The sequence below is a fragment of the Palaemon carinicauda genome, chromosome 25 (assembly GCF_036898095.1).
Source record: "Palaemon carinicauda isolate YSFRI2023 chromosome 25, ASM3689809v2, whole genome shotgun sequence".
NCBI classification, from domain to species: Eukaryota; Metazoa; Arthropoda; class Malacostraca; order Decapoda; family Palaemonidae; genus Palaemon; species Palaemon carinicauda.
In genome coordinates, this window is record NC_090749.1 from 102576210 (window position 1) to 102596995 (window position 20786).

General features: G+C 42.4%; 1 protein-coding gene across 2 annotated transcripts in view; it reads right to left on the reverse strand.

The window, feature by feature from the left end:
• Nucleotides 1-19941, reverse strand: part of LOC137618763 (osteoclast-stimulating factor 1-like) — a 28838-nt gene extending 8897 nt beyond the window's left edge. The window contains exons 1-4 of one of the 2 annotated variants that reach the window (XM_068348948.1): nucleotides 19819-19941; nucleotides 8271-8367; nucleotides 7707-7753; nucleotides 249-363 (exon numbers count right to left, since the gene is read on the reverse strand). In XM_068348948.1, the coding sequence (XP_068205049.1) occupies nucleotides 249-363; nucleotides 7707-7753; nucleotides 8271-8319 (211 nt within the window). In that variant the 5' untranslated portion in view covers nucleotides 8320-8367; nucleotides 19819-19941. The remainder of the gene's footprint in view (nucleotides 1-248; nucleotides 364-7706; nucleotides 7754-8270; nucleotides 8368-19818) is intronic. The other variant, XM_068348949.1, reaches the window with a different exon arrangement.
• Between the last annotated feature and the right edge of the window lie 845 nt (nucleotides 19942-20786).

The following is a 20786-nucleotide window of genomic DNA, read 5'->3' on the forward strand; positions in this document are numbered from 1 at the left end:
CTCCACTCTTTTAGTTAAAGTTTTTTTATAGTTTATAAAGGAAATATTTATTTTAATGTTGTTACTGTTCTTAAAACATTTCATTTTTCCATGTTTCCTTTCCTCACTGGGCTATTTTCCTTGCTGGGGCCCCTGGGCTTATAGCATCCTGCTTTTCCAACTTGGGTTGTACCTTAGCAAGTAATAATAGCTAGTAATAATAATAAAAATTTTCACTGTCCGTTGCCTCTACTATACTGACCACTTACCGTAATTGCTGGGAATGTATCCACTCTTGTTGTCAAGTTTCGCCTGCCACCAGTTGGCGTCGCTCCTGTCCACGACGAAGAGTATGTCGCCCTCTTCGAAGGATAGTTCACAGTCCTGTAAATCACGTGTCAGACAATAAGAAGAATTTCTTGGATGGTTAAAAAATTTTCAATAGCAAGAAAAAACTGTATAATGTCAAAGTTCTTTAAATTTTGTATGATGTATTCATACAAACAAACCAATGCTGCGTAAAATGTGACTTCTTTATAGTAACTTGTACTTTTCCTAGCCATACCACTGCTGTGTAAAATACAACTTCCCGAGGATGGATAAAATTGGCATGGTTTGAATCTGAATGCAAGTGACAATAAACCTTGCAAGGCACCCTGTAATGGTACCATAGGCTCTTTAGCATACCCTTCTCAGAATTCTAAAAGCAGCCTTTGTTAAATCTTTTTCAGCACAACTGAGTGCTTTTTTCAATGCCGCAGGAGCATAAAAACTATTAGAATAGTGCCAACGTATCCCTGCGTGTCGTAAGAGGCGACTAAAAGGGATGGGACGAGGGGGCTGGGAACCCCCACTCCTGTATTTACAATCCTGAGAGACATCATCAAAGAGATGGAGCTGGGGGGAGAGTGACTGCTCCCCGCACTTTTGTTTCTTTTGTTTGATGTCGGCTACCCCCCAAAATTGGGGGAAAAGCCTTGGTATATGTATATGTGTGTATGTATGTACTGTATTAAAGAATGTATCTTTCTAATAGGACCACAGGTTCTCGTTAACATCTTCATACAGGAAACGAATCCGCTGTTCGAGAATATACGAACACTTTTTTTATAAGCTTCACAAGTACAGTATACATTTGTAGTTTAATCATAGTCACCACTGAGCTGCTCTTCTTCTTATGAAATCTGACCATAATGACCAACTATGTGGCCGGGGACATCGGCTCCCAAGGGCAGACGGGGGAAAACGGCGCAACGGCAAGGCAATGTAAAATTTCTTCTCAGATTTGGGACAGTATATAACTGGGACTGGACATTGGTTTGGCTAAAATGTAGGAACACCTAAGGGGAAATATAACAGCAGCAAAGGGGAAATGTAGGAGCAGCTAAGAGGCAAAGGGGATGTGTCACGCACATTCCCCCTTTGAGATTGCAGCCTTCCAATTTTCCAACTAGGGTTGTAGCTTATCAAGTTACAATAATAATGACAATAACAATAAAAGGGAGTTATTGTCTTGTAGAAAACTTATATTTAAATCTGTAGCTTCACTTCCTTTAGAAATAAATTCACTGCCACCCTCTTCCGCCCTTCTACTACGAGGAAAATTATAAACAATTCCTCATCATCGTCTAAGAAGCTACAAGTGACGATCATTACAGGGTGTTCATCTTGAACCACCAGAGACGTACCCAGTGTAGAAATAAATTTCTTGACCATAAGAAACACGGATTACAGGGTCATAATTTACCAGGTTCTTAGGGTCGATGAGAGCAAACTTCACCTCGAGTCAGCTGTCTTACCCTTCTTCCTACTCGAATATATGTACCTCCACTAACAGCTGACCTTCATTACCACTGAACAGATAGCACAATCAATGCGTTTATTTTCACCGATTCCCTCCAGTCTTAGTCTACAGAATGAAGCTCAACTTCCAGAGGGGGACCTGATAAAACCAGTGAGCTACTCTGCAAATTATGGGCATAGGTAGTAGGTTGGCCAGGGCACCAGCCACCCGTTGAGATACTACCGCTAGAGAGTTATGGGGTCTTTTGACTGGCCAGACAGTACTACATTGGATCCTCCTCTCTGGTTACGGTTCATTTTCCCTTTGCCTACATACACACTGAATAGTCTGGCATATTCTTTACATATTCTCTTCTATCCTCATACACCTGACAACACAGATTACCAAACAATTCTTCATTACCCAAGGGGTTACTGCACTGTAATTGTTCAGTGCCACTTTCCTCTTGGTAAGGGTAGAAGAGACTCTTTAGCTATGGTAAGCAGCTCTTCTAGGAGAAGGACACTCCAAAATCAAACCACTGTTCTCTAGTCTTGGGTAGTGCCATAGCCTCTGTACCATGGCCTTTCACTGTCTTGGGTTAGAGTTCTCTTGCTTGAGGGTACACTCGAGCACACACTCCTATCTTATTTCTCTTCCTCTTGTTTTGTTAAAGTTTTTATAGTTTATATAGGAGATATTTATTGTTGTTACTCTTCTTAGAATATTTTATTTTCCTTTTTTCCTTTCCGCACTGAGCTATTTTCCCTGTTGGAGCCCCTGGGCTTATAGCATACTGCTTTTCCAACTAGGGTTGTAGCTTAGTAAGTAATAATAATAATAATAATAATAATATCATCATCATACACATTTTTTCCATCACCTCATTGCTTTACAAGGTTAGACATCAAATGATTCCTTTCTGATCTCTACCTGAAGTCCCACCATCTATGGCAAGTTTCCATGATTTCTAGGTCCTTTAGAAGTCTCCGTCTCGATGCTTTATCTAGCCAACGATTCCTCATCCCTTCTCAGCACACACAACTGTATTCAACATGGACGACACGATAGCAGAACAGCCAAAAATATAACAGCTGCATTCAGATGAAGAGATAGCCCAATTTCATGATTCTGGTACTAAACAAGAGAGTGAATCAGCTGTGTGGGACTCACTAGTCCTACAGATATAATAATGTACTGCACTCATGTTTAAACAATTGATTTTAAAACTAATTTGTACTTTTCCTATCTATACAAACCTAAGTCTACAGCTGGAATGGCTGTCGAACCTTTTACAAGGTAGTTTGTTTAACTAAAAGTCGAGAGTGGGAAAAGCACACAACCGGTATGCCTATCACAGAATAGCAGCTTTTGTCCTAAGGCCTAAAATTGGGAGGGGCAGTTGAGGTGGGAAATTTAATCTACAGAAACTCAGGTTTTAACATCTAGGAGAAATACTATTTTTAAAATCTTTTATTTATTCCTACTTGTATACAAACCTTCCATCCATTAAAATAAGAGAAACTCCATCACTGGTGGGGGGGGGGAAGTCCCGTAGACTCAAAAGGGAAGGTTCTTTTCTCCCATGGACATGTCATCATTCCTGGTCCCATTAGGGAGAGAGGAAGGCGTCTTCGAACACCTTCAACAGCAAACCATAGATGTGTAGATGATGAAAGCTAGTCCAGGGACCATGAACACCTATATTGGAGATGGAGTCGGCAGTGTCAAACCAGGCATGTCAGGAGAAATGCTTGGCGAGACACTGACTCATCATCCAACTTGCCAGAAGGAAGGAAGGAGTTGCTTCTTGGCAGATATAGTCAGGAAAAAGGAGGGAGGTGTAGCGCTACGTCATGTAAGTCGCCTGCATCAGACGTCCTACCAGCCTGTAATGGTTGCAGCTGCTGCATCCCCTCAAGAGAGAAACAAGAAGTAGGTAGAAGAGTTGAGTGACTCAAAACTACTGAGCAGCCACCTCAGCACCCACAGAAAAGGGTAGAAATGGTCCATGGTCAACGTCAGTAAGGTACAGAGAGGCTCATGGGGATCCAACACTTGAAGACCCAGCTAGGGCTAGTGACACGAATTGGTTTGTGAGTCCTTACTTGAGATGGCAGATATACACACTGATCAGAGTCATATCTGCAACCAAACAACCTCACCAAGCCACAAGGAACAGTGTCTGTATACTTCCTTCTTGTTCCTGCTGGGGCTAATGAGAAGGCTGCAACACTCAGACCACTTTGTATCAACTTACATACAAGTAAGACAGAGGTGGTTCCGAGACTAGCTGGTGTCGGGTCTTCATCACAGTATGTGAGACAATGAAGGAGGCAGAACCCTCATTTCTCAAAAGTTTGCTATGATAAAATACCGGCAACTCTGCTACTCCCTGGCTGCTGCCGAGAAAAAAAGAGAGAGGCTTGCAGGAGAGATTGCTATGATGACCTCCTCATCTCAGAAGTTAGCACACGGGCCACTGACCTTAAGGAAGGACCATCCCAGCCCAAGACCCAATTCCCCGGTGTAAGCAAGTGTGCTCTTAGCTCCTCTCAAGCTTGGACTGGTCTCCACAATACCGAGCAGAGAAGAGAGAGTGTCTTGATGGAAAGACCCTATGATGCCCTCCCTAAGGGAAGGAGACATTCCATCTCCAAGACCACTGTCCCAGGGTAGGCAAGACGACTTCAAGCTCCCTTCAAGTACGGATTATTCCCCCTGAAGAGGAGAGATCCAAACTCTTATTAGGGGCTTCTTCGGCAGAGGCAGGTATAGACGTCCGTGATCGGCTGGAAAGCGTTTGCAACAAGAAATACATGTTCTGTGTGACCCTCATCATCCTCATCACATTACTATCATTATTATTATCATTATTACCAGCTAAGCTACAACCCTAGTTGGAAAAGCAAGATGCTAAAAGTCCAAGGGCTCCAACAAGGAAAAATATCCCAGTGAGGAAAGGAAATAAGGATATGAATATGATATGAGAAATAATGAATCAAGACAGTTTTAGAAACAGTATCAAAACATATTTCATATATGAACTATATGACTTAGGTCAGCCTGTTCAACGTGAAAAAATTTGCTGCAAGTTTGAACTTTTGAAGTATTTTTCTCAGTACCAACTAGAGAGCTGGCAAAATGGGACGCCACCCGACTTGGAGCCACCAAGGACCGTTATTTTAAATGCTACTAGTATGTCATAAGTATCAGCTATACCACTCAGTGTCCAGCTGACCAAGTCACTCCCTCCTGCAGGGGAAGGGTGGCTTCAAGGGCAGCATATACCCTACCTTTACCTGGTCAACGGTGGCGGTGATAAGTGTGTGGGACCACTCGCTTGCAATTGGTGTCACACCAGGTTTACACTCTGCTTAAAAGAGCCCAAAGGAATTTGTCAGTGGTTGAGCTCTGTTCTTCACTACTGACAAACGAGAGCAGCTCTTAACCCTTTTACCCCCAAAGGACGTACTGGTAGGTTTCACAAAACCCATCCCTTTACCCCCATGGACGTACAGGTACGTCCTTGCAAAAAACTGCTATTTAAAAGTTTTTTTTTCATATTTTTGATAATTTTTTGAGAAAATTCAGGCATTTTCCAAGAGAATGAGACCAACCTGACCTCTCTATGACGAAAATTAAGGCTGTTAGAGCAATTTAAAAAAAATATACTGCAAAATGTGTTTGAAAAAAAATAACCCTTGGGGGTTAAGGGTTGGAAATTTCCAAATAGCCCCGGGGGTAAAAGGGTTAAAGAATAAGGTATAGAATCAGTGTCGAGTCAAAGCCAAGCCTCTTCACCTAGCTCTAATCTAAGAAGACTTTAAGACTGTCGTATGAAGCTCAGTTCGAACAACCCAGAAAGTACAGGTTGTAAGACAAGAGCTGATACTCCCTTCAGAAGATGCAGAGCAGATTCCTAAGGGCTAGGGCATTCCTCCAATGTCATGGCAAAACAATGATTGATTGATTGATTTAAAGAGGCATCCTGACATCAAAGGTCATTGATGCCGAACAAACCAATGAAGGTAGGAGTAATACTCATCCTCCCCTGGCCTGCAGATCCACCTGAGAAAACCCTAAGACTGGTCAGCAGGTGAGATGTGTCACTCCCTCACAAAGGAGAAAAGCATGTTAGAACTCCCAAGGAACCTTTACGAGAGTCCTGTGTAACTACTACCGCTGCTGCTTCCATCTCAGAAGTGTCAGAAGAGAATAGAATTGGTAAAGTTATTCCTTGCTACCGTGAGTGATTCCGTATTTCCTACAGAACTGGAGAAAGTGTGCTACCTCTCCGAGTTTGCAGATAAGAGAATGATGAAAAGATTCCCAGTTGAAGTCTATTCGGGTATTTGTCCTTTGCTTGGGTAATAGATAAAACTCTCCTCCATCACAAATACTCAGGGGTTATTTCGATCTTGTCCTGAAAGGACACTGTAGAGGTTGTCACAAGCGACCCAAACATATACACTCGAGTGGACAATTATGAAGGCTTCCTTTCTGGAGACTGAGTATGGAGCAAAATATTCAACTTAACCCTTTTACCCCCAGGCTATTTGGAACTTTCCAACCCTTAACCCCCAGGGGTTATTTTTTTTCAAGCACATTTTGCAGTATATTTTTTTTTTAATTGCTCTAACAGCCTTAATTTTCATCATAGAGAGGTCAGGTTGGTCTCATTCTCTTGGAAAATTCCTGAAGTTTCTCAAAAAATTATCAAAAATATGCAAAAAAAAAAAATGTAAATAGCAGTTTTTGGCAAGGACATACTGGTACGTCCATGGGGGTAAAGGGATGAGTTTTGTGAAACGTACCAGTACATCCTTTGGGGGTAAAAGGGTTAACCCATGCTTTGAGGGATACCTAAATAGGATGTCCAGCACCTATCTGATTCTTAAGGTTAGTACTGTATGTTTTAAGACCGAAAAGATACTACTGAGCCCAGCCATCCAATTGACGGTACCTTAAAGAAAGAGACTACGTGCATGTCAACTTGTTCTAGGAATATTTCCTTCCCTTAATATACAAACTCTCAATTACAAATGGATTCAGGAACATATCATCGTGATGAAGATCACGAATCAGGCTGTGCAAGGTCTCGTTTCAGGTCTGGGAAACAGTCCCTGGTGCCGGAGAACAAGAGCAATAGGACGAACCTTCCTTCTATCGATCAGATTCGGTCGAGTGGTCGGCCCGGCTCAGTGCTTCGAAGTCAAAGAGTGGGTACCAGGCAATGACTAGCTTAGCACAGTGTGCAGGACTGGTAGCAAGCAGAAGTACCGAAATACATTGGGAAGAAAAGAGACAGAAAAGGTACCACGTACACTTTCCTCCATTGATCATCATGGTTCCATGCTCATGAATGTGGGACTGTCGCCTCTCAATCACCTACCGCCAGTTGCCAGCTGAATACCAAAGGGAGCAGCACTCCTCCAATGCCAAGACAAAGCAGTTCCAGCGGTAGCTAAGCCAGCCATCTGGCTCACAGTAAAATAAAGGGGGCAAAAGACCCAGTAGTGCACCCACGCGCTGACCCCGGGTCGCCTCAGGGCACGTATCCATCCGCCATGGAGGGACCCGACAAGGGAAAACGATGATAAGGGGGTACTGTGCAAACTTCTTGGTCGGATAGGGAGGAGATCCCAGATGCTCCTAAAGAAAGTAGTTCGAGGTAAGTACTCCGTGTTGGAACAAATATAGCTTCTATAAATGCAAAATCTTATGAATATCTTCCTGGACGCCTTGTTGAAACTTCTCAATTATCTCCCTCCCTTCTAGATATACCAGTTGGGAGAATTCTTCATGGTCTTCCAAACATCCTAGAACTTTTACCCTCCCATTTAAGTTCAACTAATATAAAAACAAAAGGGTTAAAGCATTGAAAATAAAAGAAACAATGTCTAATGCTATGCAACAAGGCGCAAAGAATTCAGATACTCACACGCTTGGCTTTGTAGCTCCCTAGGGCCTCAAACGCCTGAACTTGACCTGCAGACAGAACGCAAGATTAATAAAGCACTTTCCTTTCGGAGTATAAAATCATCTATATATATAACACCTGAGTTCGGATATGAATTTGCACGTGCACTTGAAGTACAACTTGACGGACGAGCTTGAAAGAAAATGAACATAACTCGTATTATTTTCCTGATATGAAATACGAAGTCTTTTTTCTTAAGTGTGGGTTTCTGTGGTAACTCTTAATATAGTGTAGAGCAAAGTCAGCTAATTACAATTGATTATGGTACAGTACGTTCAGAATACAGTTAGACGGCAGTAACAATAGAATGGGATTCAACGAAAATATGTTTATCAAAAGTATATACTGTACGTACATTAAAAGTAAGTGCTTACATTAAAAGTATGTGCTTACATTAAAAGTACATTTAAAAGTACGTAATGTACGTGCGTTAAGAGTACGTTAAGTACATTAAAAGTATGTAGGTACTTTTCAGCTATAAGGAATGATTCTGGCAACAAGAACTATCCCACTTGCTTCACTCACCTTTTCTTACAGGTGGGGGAGGTGGCGCTGGTCTATGGGGTTGCGACATCTTGGTAATAAACAATTGCTGGAGTGCCAAAAATTAGAGTAAAAAGATCTGAAAAGGAGAAATAATAAAGTTATTAAGTTACATTTCTGTAATATTTTTTTCTTTTACAATAGAGACAAAATTCTCATCATCACCCCCACAATCTAAAATAGAATTGCAAAATTTTATATAGAGTAATTTATGAGCTTATTTGCAATACATACATACAAATACCAAGGCACTTACCCCAATTTTGGGGGGTAGCTGACATCGACAAATGAAACAAAAACAAAAAGGGAACCTCTACTCTCTACGTTCCTCCCAGCATAACAAGGGACTCGACCGAGTTCAGGTGGTACTACTAGGGTGCCACAGCCCACCCTCCCCCATTATCCACCACAGATGAAGCTTCATAATGCTGAATCCCCTACTGCTGCTACCTCCGCGGTTATCTAAGGCACCGGAGGAAGCAGCAGGGCCTACTGGAACTGCGTCACAACCGCTCGCCATTCATTCCTATTTCTAGCAGGCTCTCTTGCCTCTCTCACATCTATCCTCCTATCACCCAGAGCTTTCTTCACTCTATCCATCCACCCAAACCTTGGCCTTCCTCTTGTACTTCTCCCATCAACTCTTGCATTCATCACCTTCTTTAGCAGACAGCCATTTTCCATTCTCTCAACATGGCCAAACCACCTCAATAAAAACAGAAAAAAAACTTTTATTCTACTGTATAGAACAGCACTGTATCCATAAAATACTTTCTCACGTAATTTTCCTAGGCACTCAATCTAGACTTCCCATGGTTTCTTACGTTCTCATGCCCTTTTTAATAGGAGAATGGACCATGATATACGGGACCTACAATAATAGCATGCAGCCTTTATAACGACGCGTGTGGTTTTTTTTTTGGGGGGAGGGCGTTTGTAGATCGTAAAAAAAATAACAACTCCCTTATTTTCAATCCTTTTGCAATCATGTATAGAAGGCTCACAACTTTTAAACTTGACACGTTCCAAGAAACTGTTTGTAAACTAGATTGTTTGTCAGTCAAATTTTTTTTAATTTTAGCCTAGGGTACGCCCAACCTGTATCCCATGCCTATAATTTCCATCTACAGAATTCAACAAATAGTTAGTTTTCATATGAGATAGATATCAGATTATTACAAACATTATTTTGTTTACTGTAAGTAGTAGGCTGGCCAGGGCACCAGCCGCCCATTGAGATACTACCGTACAGAGTTATGGGGTCCTTTGACTGGCCAAACAGTACTACATTGGATACCTCTCTCTGGTTACGGCTCATTTTGTCTTTGCCTACACATACGCCGAATAGTCTAGCCTATTCTTTACTGCTTCTCCTCTGTCCTCATAGACCTGACAACACTGAGATTACCAAACCATTCTTCTTCACCCAAGGGGTTAACTACATCACTAATTGTTCAGTAGCTACTTTCCTCTTGGGAAGGGTAGAGGAGACTCTTTAGCTATGGTAAGCAGCTCTTCTAGAAGAAGGACACTCCAAAATCAAACCATTGTTCTCTAGTCTTAAGTAGTGCCATAGCCTCTGTACCAAGGTCTTCCACTGTCTTGGGTTAGAGTTCTCGGGCACACTATTCTATCTAATTCCTCCTCCTCTTGTTTTGTTAGTTTTTAAGGTTTATATAGGAAATATTTATTTCAATGTTGTTACTGTTCTTAAAATATTTTATTTTTCCTTGTTTCCTTTCCTCACTGGGATATTTTTCCTATTGAGGCCCCTGGGCTTATAGCATCCTGCTTTTCAAACTATGCTTGTAGCTTAGCAACTAATAATAATAATAATAACAATAAATTATATAATATTATTTTACTACAGAATTTTTGTAATAGAATAAAAACTCTTCAGTATGTTCTAAAACTACCCCAATTTATGTACTTATTGAAAAGATTAAGAATATTTGAAAACCATCAAAACTACCCAAAAACTGTACATTGGCCGAACTCATTCCCATAGTTCATAGAATTTTCTGTATATGACACTTAGATCCCTTTAGCACCCTGCCGCCAAACTTTGGGCAAAGGCTACATGTGTCCCTGCAGTGCGAATGTGAAACCGTACATGTGTTTGGGTGTGTGAGCAACTGCGTTTGCCTATTTTTTCCCCGAATGTAAGAATTTTAGCAATGGAAAATTGAATGAATAAACTTCAACCAATTTTTAAAGTTACCAGAATGCAGGGCAAGGACCGTACTCTAAAAAAAACTGCCGCAATTTTGGCAGAAGGATAAGATTTAACCATTCAATAGATTTCATCAAAATATTTGAAGCATCTGTACATCAGCTGCCAGTTCCTCCCGGTTGGATTAAAAATGGACGTCAACTAACCTAGATTTTCCCCCATAACCTACAAGCCGTGTCTAAAAATATTGTTGAAATACGCCCCTTATATTAAAAAGCAAGTGTCTGACTATGCAATGAGGGATTGCCAAACGTACGAATCTATGTGCGAGCGTATATCTAAATATTTAGCCGTCATGTTTGATGTGTAGCGTACATTAAAAGTTTAATATTTGATATCAAAAATATATTCTTTACCTATGACAGTCTACAGAGAGTCGCAGCCCACCGATAGGTAAGTAGATAAGGATACAGTTCCTAGATTAGGTTCGGTGGTGTTCTCAAGTTTGTTTCCCTTTTAAAAATGTTATTTTCATTAGTAAAATAAATTTTTGAATATACTTACCCGATAATCATGTAGCTGTCAACTCCGTTGCCCGACAGAATTCTACGGAAGGGATACGCCAGCGATCGCTATACAAGAGGGGGGTGTACTCACCAGCGCCACCTGTGGCCAGGTACTGCAGTACTTCTTGTTGACACCACCTCAATTTTTCCTCGGTCCACTGGTTCTCTATGGGGAGGAAGGGTGGGTCAATTAAATCATGATTATCGGGTAAGTATATTCAAAAATTTATTTTACTAATGAAAATAACATTTTTCAATATTAATCTTACCCGATAATCATGTAGCTGATTCACACCCAGGGAGGTGGGTGAAAACCAGTGTACATGTATATCAAGAAGCTAAGTATCCCGTATTTCATATTATCAGTTATTCAAAATAACAATGAAATTATAAGTACCTGGTAAGGAAGTCGACTTGAACCATTACTCTGCCTTTAATAAGTTCGTCTTCCTTACTGAGCGCAGCGTTCCTCTTAGGAGGCTGAACAACTCTAAGGTGCTGAAGTATCAAGGGCTGCAACCCATACTAAAGGACCTCATCACAACCTTTAACCTCGGCGCTTCTCAAGAAAGAATTGACCACCCGCCAAATCAACAAGGATGTGGAAGGCTTCTTAGCCGACCGTACAACCCATAAAAAGTATTCAAGAGAAAGGTTAAAAGGTTATGGAATTAAGGGAATGTAGTGGCTGAGCCCCCGCCTACTACTGCATTCGTTGCTACGAATGGTCCCAGGGTGTAGCAGTACTCGTAAAGAGACTGGACATCTTTGAGATAGAATGATGCGAACACTGACTTGCTTCTCCAATAGGTTGCATCCATAACACTCTGCAGAGAACGGTTCTGTTTGAAGGCCACTGAAGTAGCCACAGCTCTCACTTCATGTGTCCTTACCTTCAGCAAAGCAAGGTCTTCTTCCTTCAGATGAGAATGTGCTTCCCTAAACAGAAGCCTGAATAGTAAGAAACTGAGTTCTTAGACCTTGGAAAAGAAGGCTTCTTGATAGCACACCATAAGGCTTCTGATTGTCCTCGTAAAGGTTAAGACCTTTTTAGATAGTACCTAAGAGCTCTAACTGGGCAAAGTACTCTCTCCAGTTCATTCCCCACCAAGTTGGACAGGCTTGGGATCTCGAACGACTTAGGCCAAGGACGTGAAGGAAGCTCGTTTTAGCAAAAACCGAGCTGCAAGGAACATGTAGCCGTTTCAGATGTGAAAACTATGTTCCTGCTGAAGGCGTGGATCTCACTTACTCTTTTAGCTGTTGTCAAGCACACGAGGAAAAGAGTTTTTAATGTGAGGTCCTAAAAAGAGGCTGATTGGAGAGGTTCAAATCTTGATGACATAAGGAACCTTAGGACCACGTCTAGATTCCAGCCTGGAGTGGACAACCGACGTTCCTTTGAGGTCTCAAAAGACCTAGGGAGGTCCTGTAGATCTTTGTTGGTGGAAAGATCCAAGCCTCTGTGGCGGAAAACCGCTGCCAACATACTTCTGTAACCCTTGATCGTAGGAGCTGAAAGGGATCTTACGTTCCTTAGATGTAACAGGAAGTCAGCAATCTGGGTTACAGTGGTACTGGTTGAGGAAACTGCATTGGCCTTGTACCAGCTTCGGAAGACTTCCCCTTGAGACTGATAGACTCTGAGAGTGGATGTTCTCCTTGCTCTGGCAATCGCTCTGGCTGCCTCCTTCGAAAAGCCCCTAGCTCTTGAGAGTCTTTCGAAAGTCTGAAGGCAGTCAGACGAAGAGCGTGGAGGTTTGGGTGTACCTTCTTTACGTGAGGTTGACGTAGAAGGTCCACTCCTAGAGGAAGAGTCCTGGGAATGTCGACCAGCCATTGCAGTACCTCTATGAACCATTCTCTCGCGGGCCAGAGCGGAGCCAACCAACGTCAGCCGTGTCCCTTTGCGAGAGGAGAACTTCTGAAGTACCCTGTTGACAATCTTGAACGGCGGGAATGCATACAGGTCGAGATGGGACCAATCCAGCAGAAAAGCATCCACGTGAACTGCTGCTGGGTCTGGAATCGGAGAACAATACAACGGGAGTCTCTAGGTTATCGAGGTAGCGAACAGATCTATGGTTGGCTGACCCCACAGGGCCCAAAGTCTGCTGCAAACATTCTTGTGAAGGGTCCACTCTGTGGGGATGACCTGACCCTTCCGGCTGAGGCGATCTGCCATGACATTCATATCGCCCTGAATGAACCTCGTTACCAGCGTGAGCTTTCGATCTTTTGACCAGATGAGGAGGTCCCTTGCGATCTAGAACAACTTCCACGAATGAGTCCCTCCCTGCTTGGAGATGTAAGCCAAGGCTGTGGTGTTGTCAGAGTCCACCTCCACCACCTTGTTAAGCTGGAGGGACTTGAAGTTTATCAAGGCCAGATGAACCGCCAACAACTCCTTGCAATTGATGTGAAGTGTCCTTTGCTCCTGATTCCATGTTCCCGAGCATTCCTGTCCGTCCAAAGTCGCGCCCCAGCCCGTGTCTGATGCGTCCGAGAGGAGACGGCGGTCGGGTTTCTGAACAGCCAAAGGTAGACTTCCTTGAGAAGAAAGCTGTTCTTACACCACGCGAGAGTAGACCTACTCTCTTCGGAAACAGGAACTGAGACCGTCTCTAGCGTCATGTCCTTTATCCAGTGAGCAGCTAGATGATACTGAAGGGGGCGGAGGTGGAGTCTCCCTAACACGATGAACAGGGCCAGCGATGAAAGTGTCCCTGTTAGACTCATCCACTACCTGACTGAGCATCGGTTCCTTCTCAGCATGCTCTGGATGCATTCTAGGGCTTGGAAGATCCTTGGGGCCGACGGAAAAGCCCGAAAAGCTCGACTCTGAAGATCCATACCCAGGTAGACAATGGTCTGGGATGGGACGAGCTGGGACTCCTCAAAATTGACCAGGAGGCCCAGTTCCTTGGTCAGATCCATAGTCCATCTGAGAATCTCCAGACAGCGACGACTTGTGGGAGCTCTTAAAAGCCAGTCGTCTGACGGAGCCGGACACAAGATCATGGTACTGCTGCACAGTCTGTGAACTGTCAACCATGGGGAAGCGAGGAAGTACAGTGACAACCCGAAGCTGTCTAGACTGTCTGGGTCGTACAGACAACTCCTTATCGGGTTGCTGAGGTTGCCGCACTGCGTCACAACAAGTCACTTCTGCTGGTTGTTGAACGTCTTCCCAGTGACACACTGACTCCGTAAACAAAAAATCCTCTAACAAGGACTAAGCTTGGACTGCATGTCTTGCAACACAGCTCAAGGTCTATGGGAGCAGGTGTGGTAACAGACGGGGTTAGCGACTGAAGTGGAACCATTACCTTCCCTGGAAGCATGTTATGCTTAAATAAAAGTCCATAGGAGGCTACGCATCTAAAGGCTCCTCTCCAAATGACAGAGTCCTCAAGGGAATATCAGAAGGAGGGAGAATAGCACTTTCTCATCTACAGGAACCATATCCGAGAAAAGCTAAGTTCTCTCAGTGAGGGTTTCACTGGTGCAAAAGCAGCAGACTAGAAGGCAACGTTATGAAACTGCTTGACAGTCTAGTGAGTTGGCAACAACCAAAGATGTGTGACAGAGAAGCATGCGGTAAGGTATGCAGAGCATGCTGTATGCAGAGCATGCTGTATGTAGAGCATGCTGTAAGGTAAGCAGAGCATGTTGCATGGCGTGTGGCTTATGCTGCATGGGATGAGGCTCATGCTGCATGGGATGAGGCTCATGCTGCTTAAAAGAAATCTGAACCTGACACTAATCTAGCTGTGCGAGGATTTACCTGGTGAGACATCAGTCTCTTTACCAGAGAGTTTTACCAGATTTCCCCGGGCCACCACGTGACACAATTGGTAGTAATTCATTCAAATTACCTCTAATGAGTCAATATGGATAAATATCAACACAACATCGTGTTCAAATAGAAATAAATTTCTACCTCATACTTGGGATCGAACACTAGCCCCTTCTAATAAAAGGCCAGGTCGAAACCAACCATGCCACGAGAGCCCATAGGATGTCGCATAGCATGAGGCTCCTGCCTCATGGGTTGAGGAGGATGCCGCATAGCATGAGGCTCCTGCCTCATGGTTTGAGGAGGATGCCGCATAGCATGAGGCTCCTGTGAGGTTCCTGCCTCAAGAGTTGCGTCTGCCTCAAGGGTTGAGGGGGTAGCTGCGCAGAGAGAGGCTCAAGCTGCATAGACTGCGGTTCAAGTTGAATGGGAAGAGGCTCAAGCTGAGGAGAAAGTGGCAGATGCATGCGTTGAGGTGGCTGACTCATAGCATGAGGTTCCTGCCTCAAGAGTTGCGCTTGCCTCAAGGGTTGAGGTGGCTGCGCAGAGAGAGGCTCTTGACTCACGAGTTGAGGTTCTTGAGGTGCTTGCCTCGAGAGTTGAGGTTCTCGCCTCGAGGAAAGTGGAGGTGGTTTCTGCGAGAGTTGAGGTGGCTGCCTCAAGGATGGTAGAGGTTGTCGTACCTCAAGAGGTTGCTGCCTCGAGGGAGGTTGTAATGCAAGATACTCCTGCCTCAAGGGTAGAGGAGGTTGTAAGGCATAAGGCTCCTGCCCCCATTGTTGAGGAGGTTGCTGCGTGGTAAGAGGCTCCTGCCTCAAGGAAAGTGGAGGTTGCTGCACAGCGCTGGTATCTGGCAACTCCCAACGCGGCAGCTCACACATGGAGGTAGCTTGAGGAACCTCAACCTCATACGTCTGGCAGATTGTACTGCGCAGAGGAGGAGGAGCGTTCGCAGGAGGAGGTGTATTAACCTTCTCTGCCTGAAACTCCTGCATCAACACTGCAAGCTGAGACTGCATTGTCTGCAGCATAGACCACTAGAGTTTAAGAAAGACAACAACAAACGGAGCTACTGTCTGTTGAGACTGAGGGTCTAAAACAGCTGGTGCGGCAACAGACGGAGCTACTGCCTGTTGCGATACCACCTTGCCTCTCTGGGAGGTGTGCAGTTGTCGTACTGCAGCAAGTCCGAACTGACCCAGTGCTAAAGTCTACACCTAGGAGTTGGACTTGTGCGGAAGGGACCGACTTGCACTTAAAAGCTGCAAGATTTGGTCCATGGTTTCTGCGAGAAACCTCTTCCGCAGACGAGGAATAAAAGGGCTCTCTCGTCTTTGTGTGGGTGGGGTGATCACGTCGGCAACGTGTGTAGATACACCCGAAACCACGGAGGGAAAACGTCTGTTCGTCGATCAAGGCCTGCTGAACCCATAAGTCCTTCGACATTACTTCTCCCCTGGGCTTGGGAGCTTGTAAGAGGTCCCAGACTAGGCGAACAACTGGCACGAACAGACGAACCCTCGAACGCAACACTGTAACACTTTGCGCTTATCACTTATCACTTTTGATTTTCTGTTTGCACTTATTTCACTGAACTCGAAACTTTAAGTGGTTTGTACCTGGAACACGCAATTCTATCCTTCCTTAAAAGTTAGTAATTGCGAAAACAGAATTACAATGTAACAGAAAAATCTAATGAAAGATAAATAATTCAGTGGCTGGAAAGAGACTAAACACTAGATCAAATAAACTACGTTTAAAATCTCTCACCGCATAAAGCTTGAGAACAAGAATAAAACTCTAGAAACGTTTACCTTCTTCCCCTAAAGAGACTAGGGAGAAGAGCAAAAACGATAACAACGTTACTCGCTTGAACGAAACGTTTATCCTCCTCTCTCTCCCTCCGTCTCTATCTCTCTCTCTCTCTCTCTCTTGACTTAGAACCTGAGAGAAGAGCCCAATCATATATATCGTTAAAACATATTATTGTTAAAGGAAAAAAACTGAAAGATTTCCCAAATAAAAAGTTCCTTTATTAGAATTAAAACCATTAAGCTAAGAAAGAATGAACAAAACGCTAGAAACGGTTTACTCTTACTGCAACGTGACACCGTGAAAATTCTCTCTCTATCGTAACGATAGAGCGCAAGTTGAACGTTCTGAACGTCAACAACTGCAGAGACAAAACAAAACGTTAGTTCAACTTTGAAAACAGTACGAGACTATCAAAGAAATTCTTTCAAAAACATTAAAATAGCATAATATGTTAACAGGTAAAACCGAAATGACGGGCTCAATGTTAATTAACTTCGGTACCAAGAAAAGACCGCCTACTATTAGGAAAGGTCGAATATAAACAAATATAAAAATTAATTTTAATAAGTTTATAATAAAAGGAAGTTAATCAAAGAGGCCTATAAAAGGCGGAGAGATATAAAATAAATCTATAACTTTTGTTAAGCAAAATTAAGAAAGAGAGTCTATACTCTCTTAGACACCAACACTTCCGTCTAAGGGAAGGGTCGGCCATTTAAAAGTGAAAGAGAGTTCATACTCTCTTCGTCACCATAATTAATCAAATTAATTCCAAAAGCTAGCTAAGCTAATGATAAAACTTCCTGAATAGCGAAAGCTAAACTCTAGAGCAAATACATCACCAAATCGTGAGCAAAAACTCCAGAATCAACAGCGTATCCATGTAGGTCTAGCCGGAGGCACGACAGAGGAAAAATTGAGGTGGTGTCAACAAGAAGTACTGCAGTACCTGGCCACAGGTGGCGCTGGTGAGTACACCCCCCTCTTGTATAGCGATCGCTGGCGTATCCCTTCCGTAGAATTCTGTCGGGCAACGGAGTTGACAGCTACATGATTATCGGGTAAGATTAATATTGAAAATGTGGTTTTTCAATCATGTTTGAAAATTTGGGGTGTATGTACGATAGCGGCCACCTGTATGTTTAATTAGAGCTGACTTAGAATGCAGCAGTATAAGGGGGGGGGGGGGGGGGGGTTGCACGGGGGTGTAAGTCCCCCCCCCCCCCCCTGGGTAAGGACACAGATTGTAGGTTAGGTTCATAGGGAAAGTTTAGGTGGAGCCATTGTAGGGTGCCGGCCAGGTCCGTTTTCAACCATAGAAAATGGGAATATTATAAAGTGGGGTGGACTGTGGCCGCCGTTCTAAAATCGAGTTCGTAGAAAACGGGAATATCCAGAACTGTGGCCGTCGTTCTACCTAACCTATGCTAAAAGCCGTATCCTTACCCAGGGGGGCTTCGCCCCCCCAGACCCCCCCACCCTTACACAACAGTTTCTTTGCCTACGACTACGACAGGAGAAGCTAACTTAAAAAACCCACCTAACCTATGCTAAAAGCCGTGTCCTTACCTACGAGTACGACGGGAGAAGCTAACTTAAAAAACCCACCTAACCAATCCACGAGAGTATGAGAGGCAAACTTCTTATACGTCTGGCGAATGGTGTATTGGGGAAATTTATAAACGAAACCACGGACGAGGATAAAAACATCCTGGCACGACAACTGGGATCTTTCAAAAAAACTGCCACGTTTCAAACTAATATTTTTCCGGCACTTGTGATAATTACACCGCCAAAAATTCGTGTTTTCACCGTTTCTTGATTTGCCGTCGTACTTCTTAGTGACTTCGCCGATATTGCACTTAGAACACACACCGGAAAAATCACCTAACAGGCCTTTGAAATACAAGTAATCACTGAAATTGTTAGTGGCCATGAAACTAAACACTTGAAAATAAAGTAGGGTCGTTAATTTGGTCAAACTTAATTATATCTTCACAAACACGAGATGTAGCACCGGACGACATGGTGTCTGCAGACTCTGCACTAGAAAGAACGAGCGTGCTTCGTGTTGAGGTATGGTATGATCGAGATTTTTGAATTCTTGAATTCTGATTGGGCAAAAAAATGCCCTTAGGCTAATCCGCAGGTCAAGTGGGGTCTCATTGGGTCGTTTCAAAAGTACCGCGGGTGCGGTTAGTTCGGTAATTTGCCACTACAGCGGTGCTATCGCTATCGTAACGCCAACTACAGCTAGTTTTTTGAACTACGGGAGCGAGAAGATTCGTGGCCGGAGTAAGAACTCGAGCCACATAAATTTTCAGGTAATTTAGGGTTTTCGGCAAAAAACATAAAAGTGTGCGATTAAGCACATATTTAAGATCCGTAGACCATTTCCAAACGATCTTATTCTATACAAGATAACAGTGGGAGCGATAATAAACAAAATATGGGGGGGTGGCCGGCACGCTACAAACTACCCGTTTAGGTTACTTGACGTCCATTTTTAATCCACACGGAAAAAACTGACCGCTGATATACGAAGGCTCCGAAAATTTAACCCCGGTCCGTCCTAACCAACTACAAAGGCTCTGCGCGGACCAATAGACCAGTAAATAAGCCTAAGTAAAACATGGGGTTTGCAGTACAACGGACACGTCTATGGGTTGCTAAGAAACGGAACTTGAAAATTCCAGTTTTCTATGCGCACGGAAGACCCGATCTGTCATTCTACAATCAAACGGGTTTTTATGTTTTGTCTTTTCTAATACTGGTTTAGAATATTTATTTCTAGCTTTCAACAATAAATGAATTATATTACATATATAATTACGATTTTTTAAAAGATATCCATTAGCGATTGCATAATTAACGAACCCTTTTTTCTACCCAAATCCTAACCCTATAATATTGCCTACCCAATTATAAATTAGCCGAAAAAGCCGATAAAATCTACCCAATATACAAAAAGTCATTAGTAAAAAGAGAAAAATATAAAACGAATAAAAAAATTACCAAAATAAATAGGAAAAATTGCCTCCCACTTACGGTAACCAACAATATATTTCGCAACATCAATATATCAATTATTACCATTAATATATATCACTCAGGAGGATATTTATAATATATAACATCAACAGAAAGTAATTATAGTATTTAGAATGTGTTAATTACCTAAATAATGAGTAAAAATAAGTAAAAAACGAGAAAATGTTACACCAGGAAGATTCGTAGATGAGTCACTCAAAACAAACACGGTGTCAACAAATGGGGAGGAGTTGTTAAAGGATCGCTAGAGAGGTGGCTTCTCGGCAAGGAGGTCGCCGTGTTTAATGCGATTAAAGTGGTTTTTTTTTATTTATTCATTATAAATTGAGAATTTAGTGTTTTTTTTTTTAATTTATTCATTATAAATTAAGAACTCATTACTCATGAGTCACTTCTAGATTTATATTATATATTACTTGTTTAAGATGGCTTCTCGGCAAGGAGGTTCCCGTGTTGAATGCGATTAAAGTGGTTTTTTTTATTTATTCATTATAAATTGAGAATTTAAAGTGTTTTTTTTATAAATTTATTCATTATAAATTGAGAATTCATTATTCAAAAGTCTCTTTTACATTAATAAAATGATATATTGCTTATTTAAGATGGCATTCTTGCCCTAACAACTTCAGCAGCTAAGAAGGTCGCCATGTTTAATATGATTAAAGTGGTTTTTACAAATTTATTCATTATAAATTCAAAATTCATTATTCATAAGTCTCTTCTACATTTATAAAATGATATATTGCTTGTTTAAGACGGTAGTCTTGTCCTGACAACTTCAGCAGCTAAGAAATATATTGTAATGAGACTAGAGAACTCTAGTGAACAGATGGCTGCCATCTTTAATATAGTTAATATGTTTATGAAATATAAAAATTTAAAATTCATAGTTCACTGATAAGTCTCTCATATGATTAACTGTCATATAAAGAATGAACTCTTAGTGTTGTAAATTTTGCTTATTCATAGCTAATGCTTCTCTCTAGTTCAATATGGCTAATTTTCTTTAAAATTATATTTTCTGCAATAGTTTCCAATCATTTTCCTCATATCATCTAGGCCTACATTTGAATTTTATCAAATACTTCTTTATT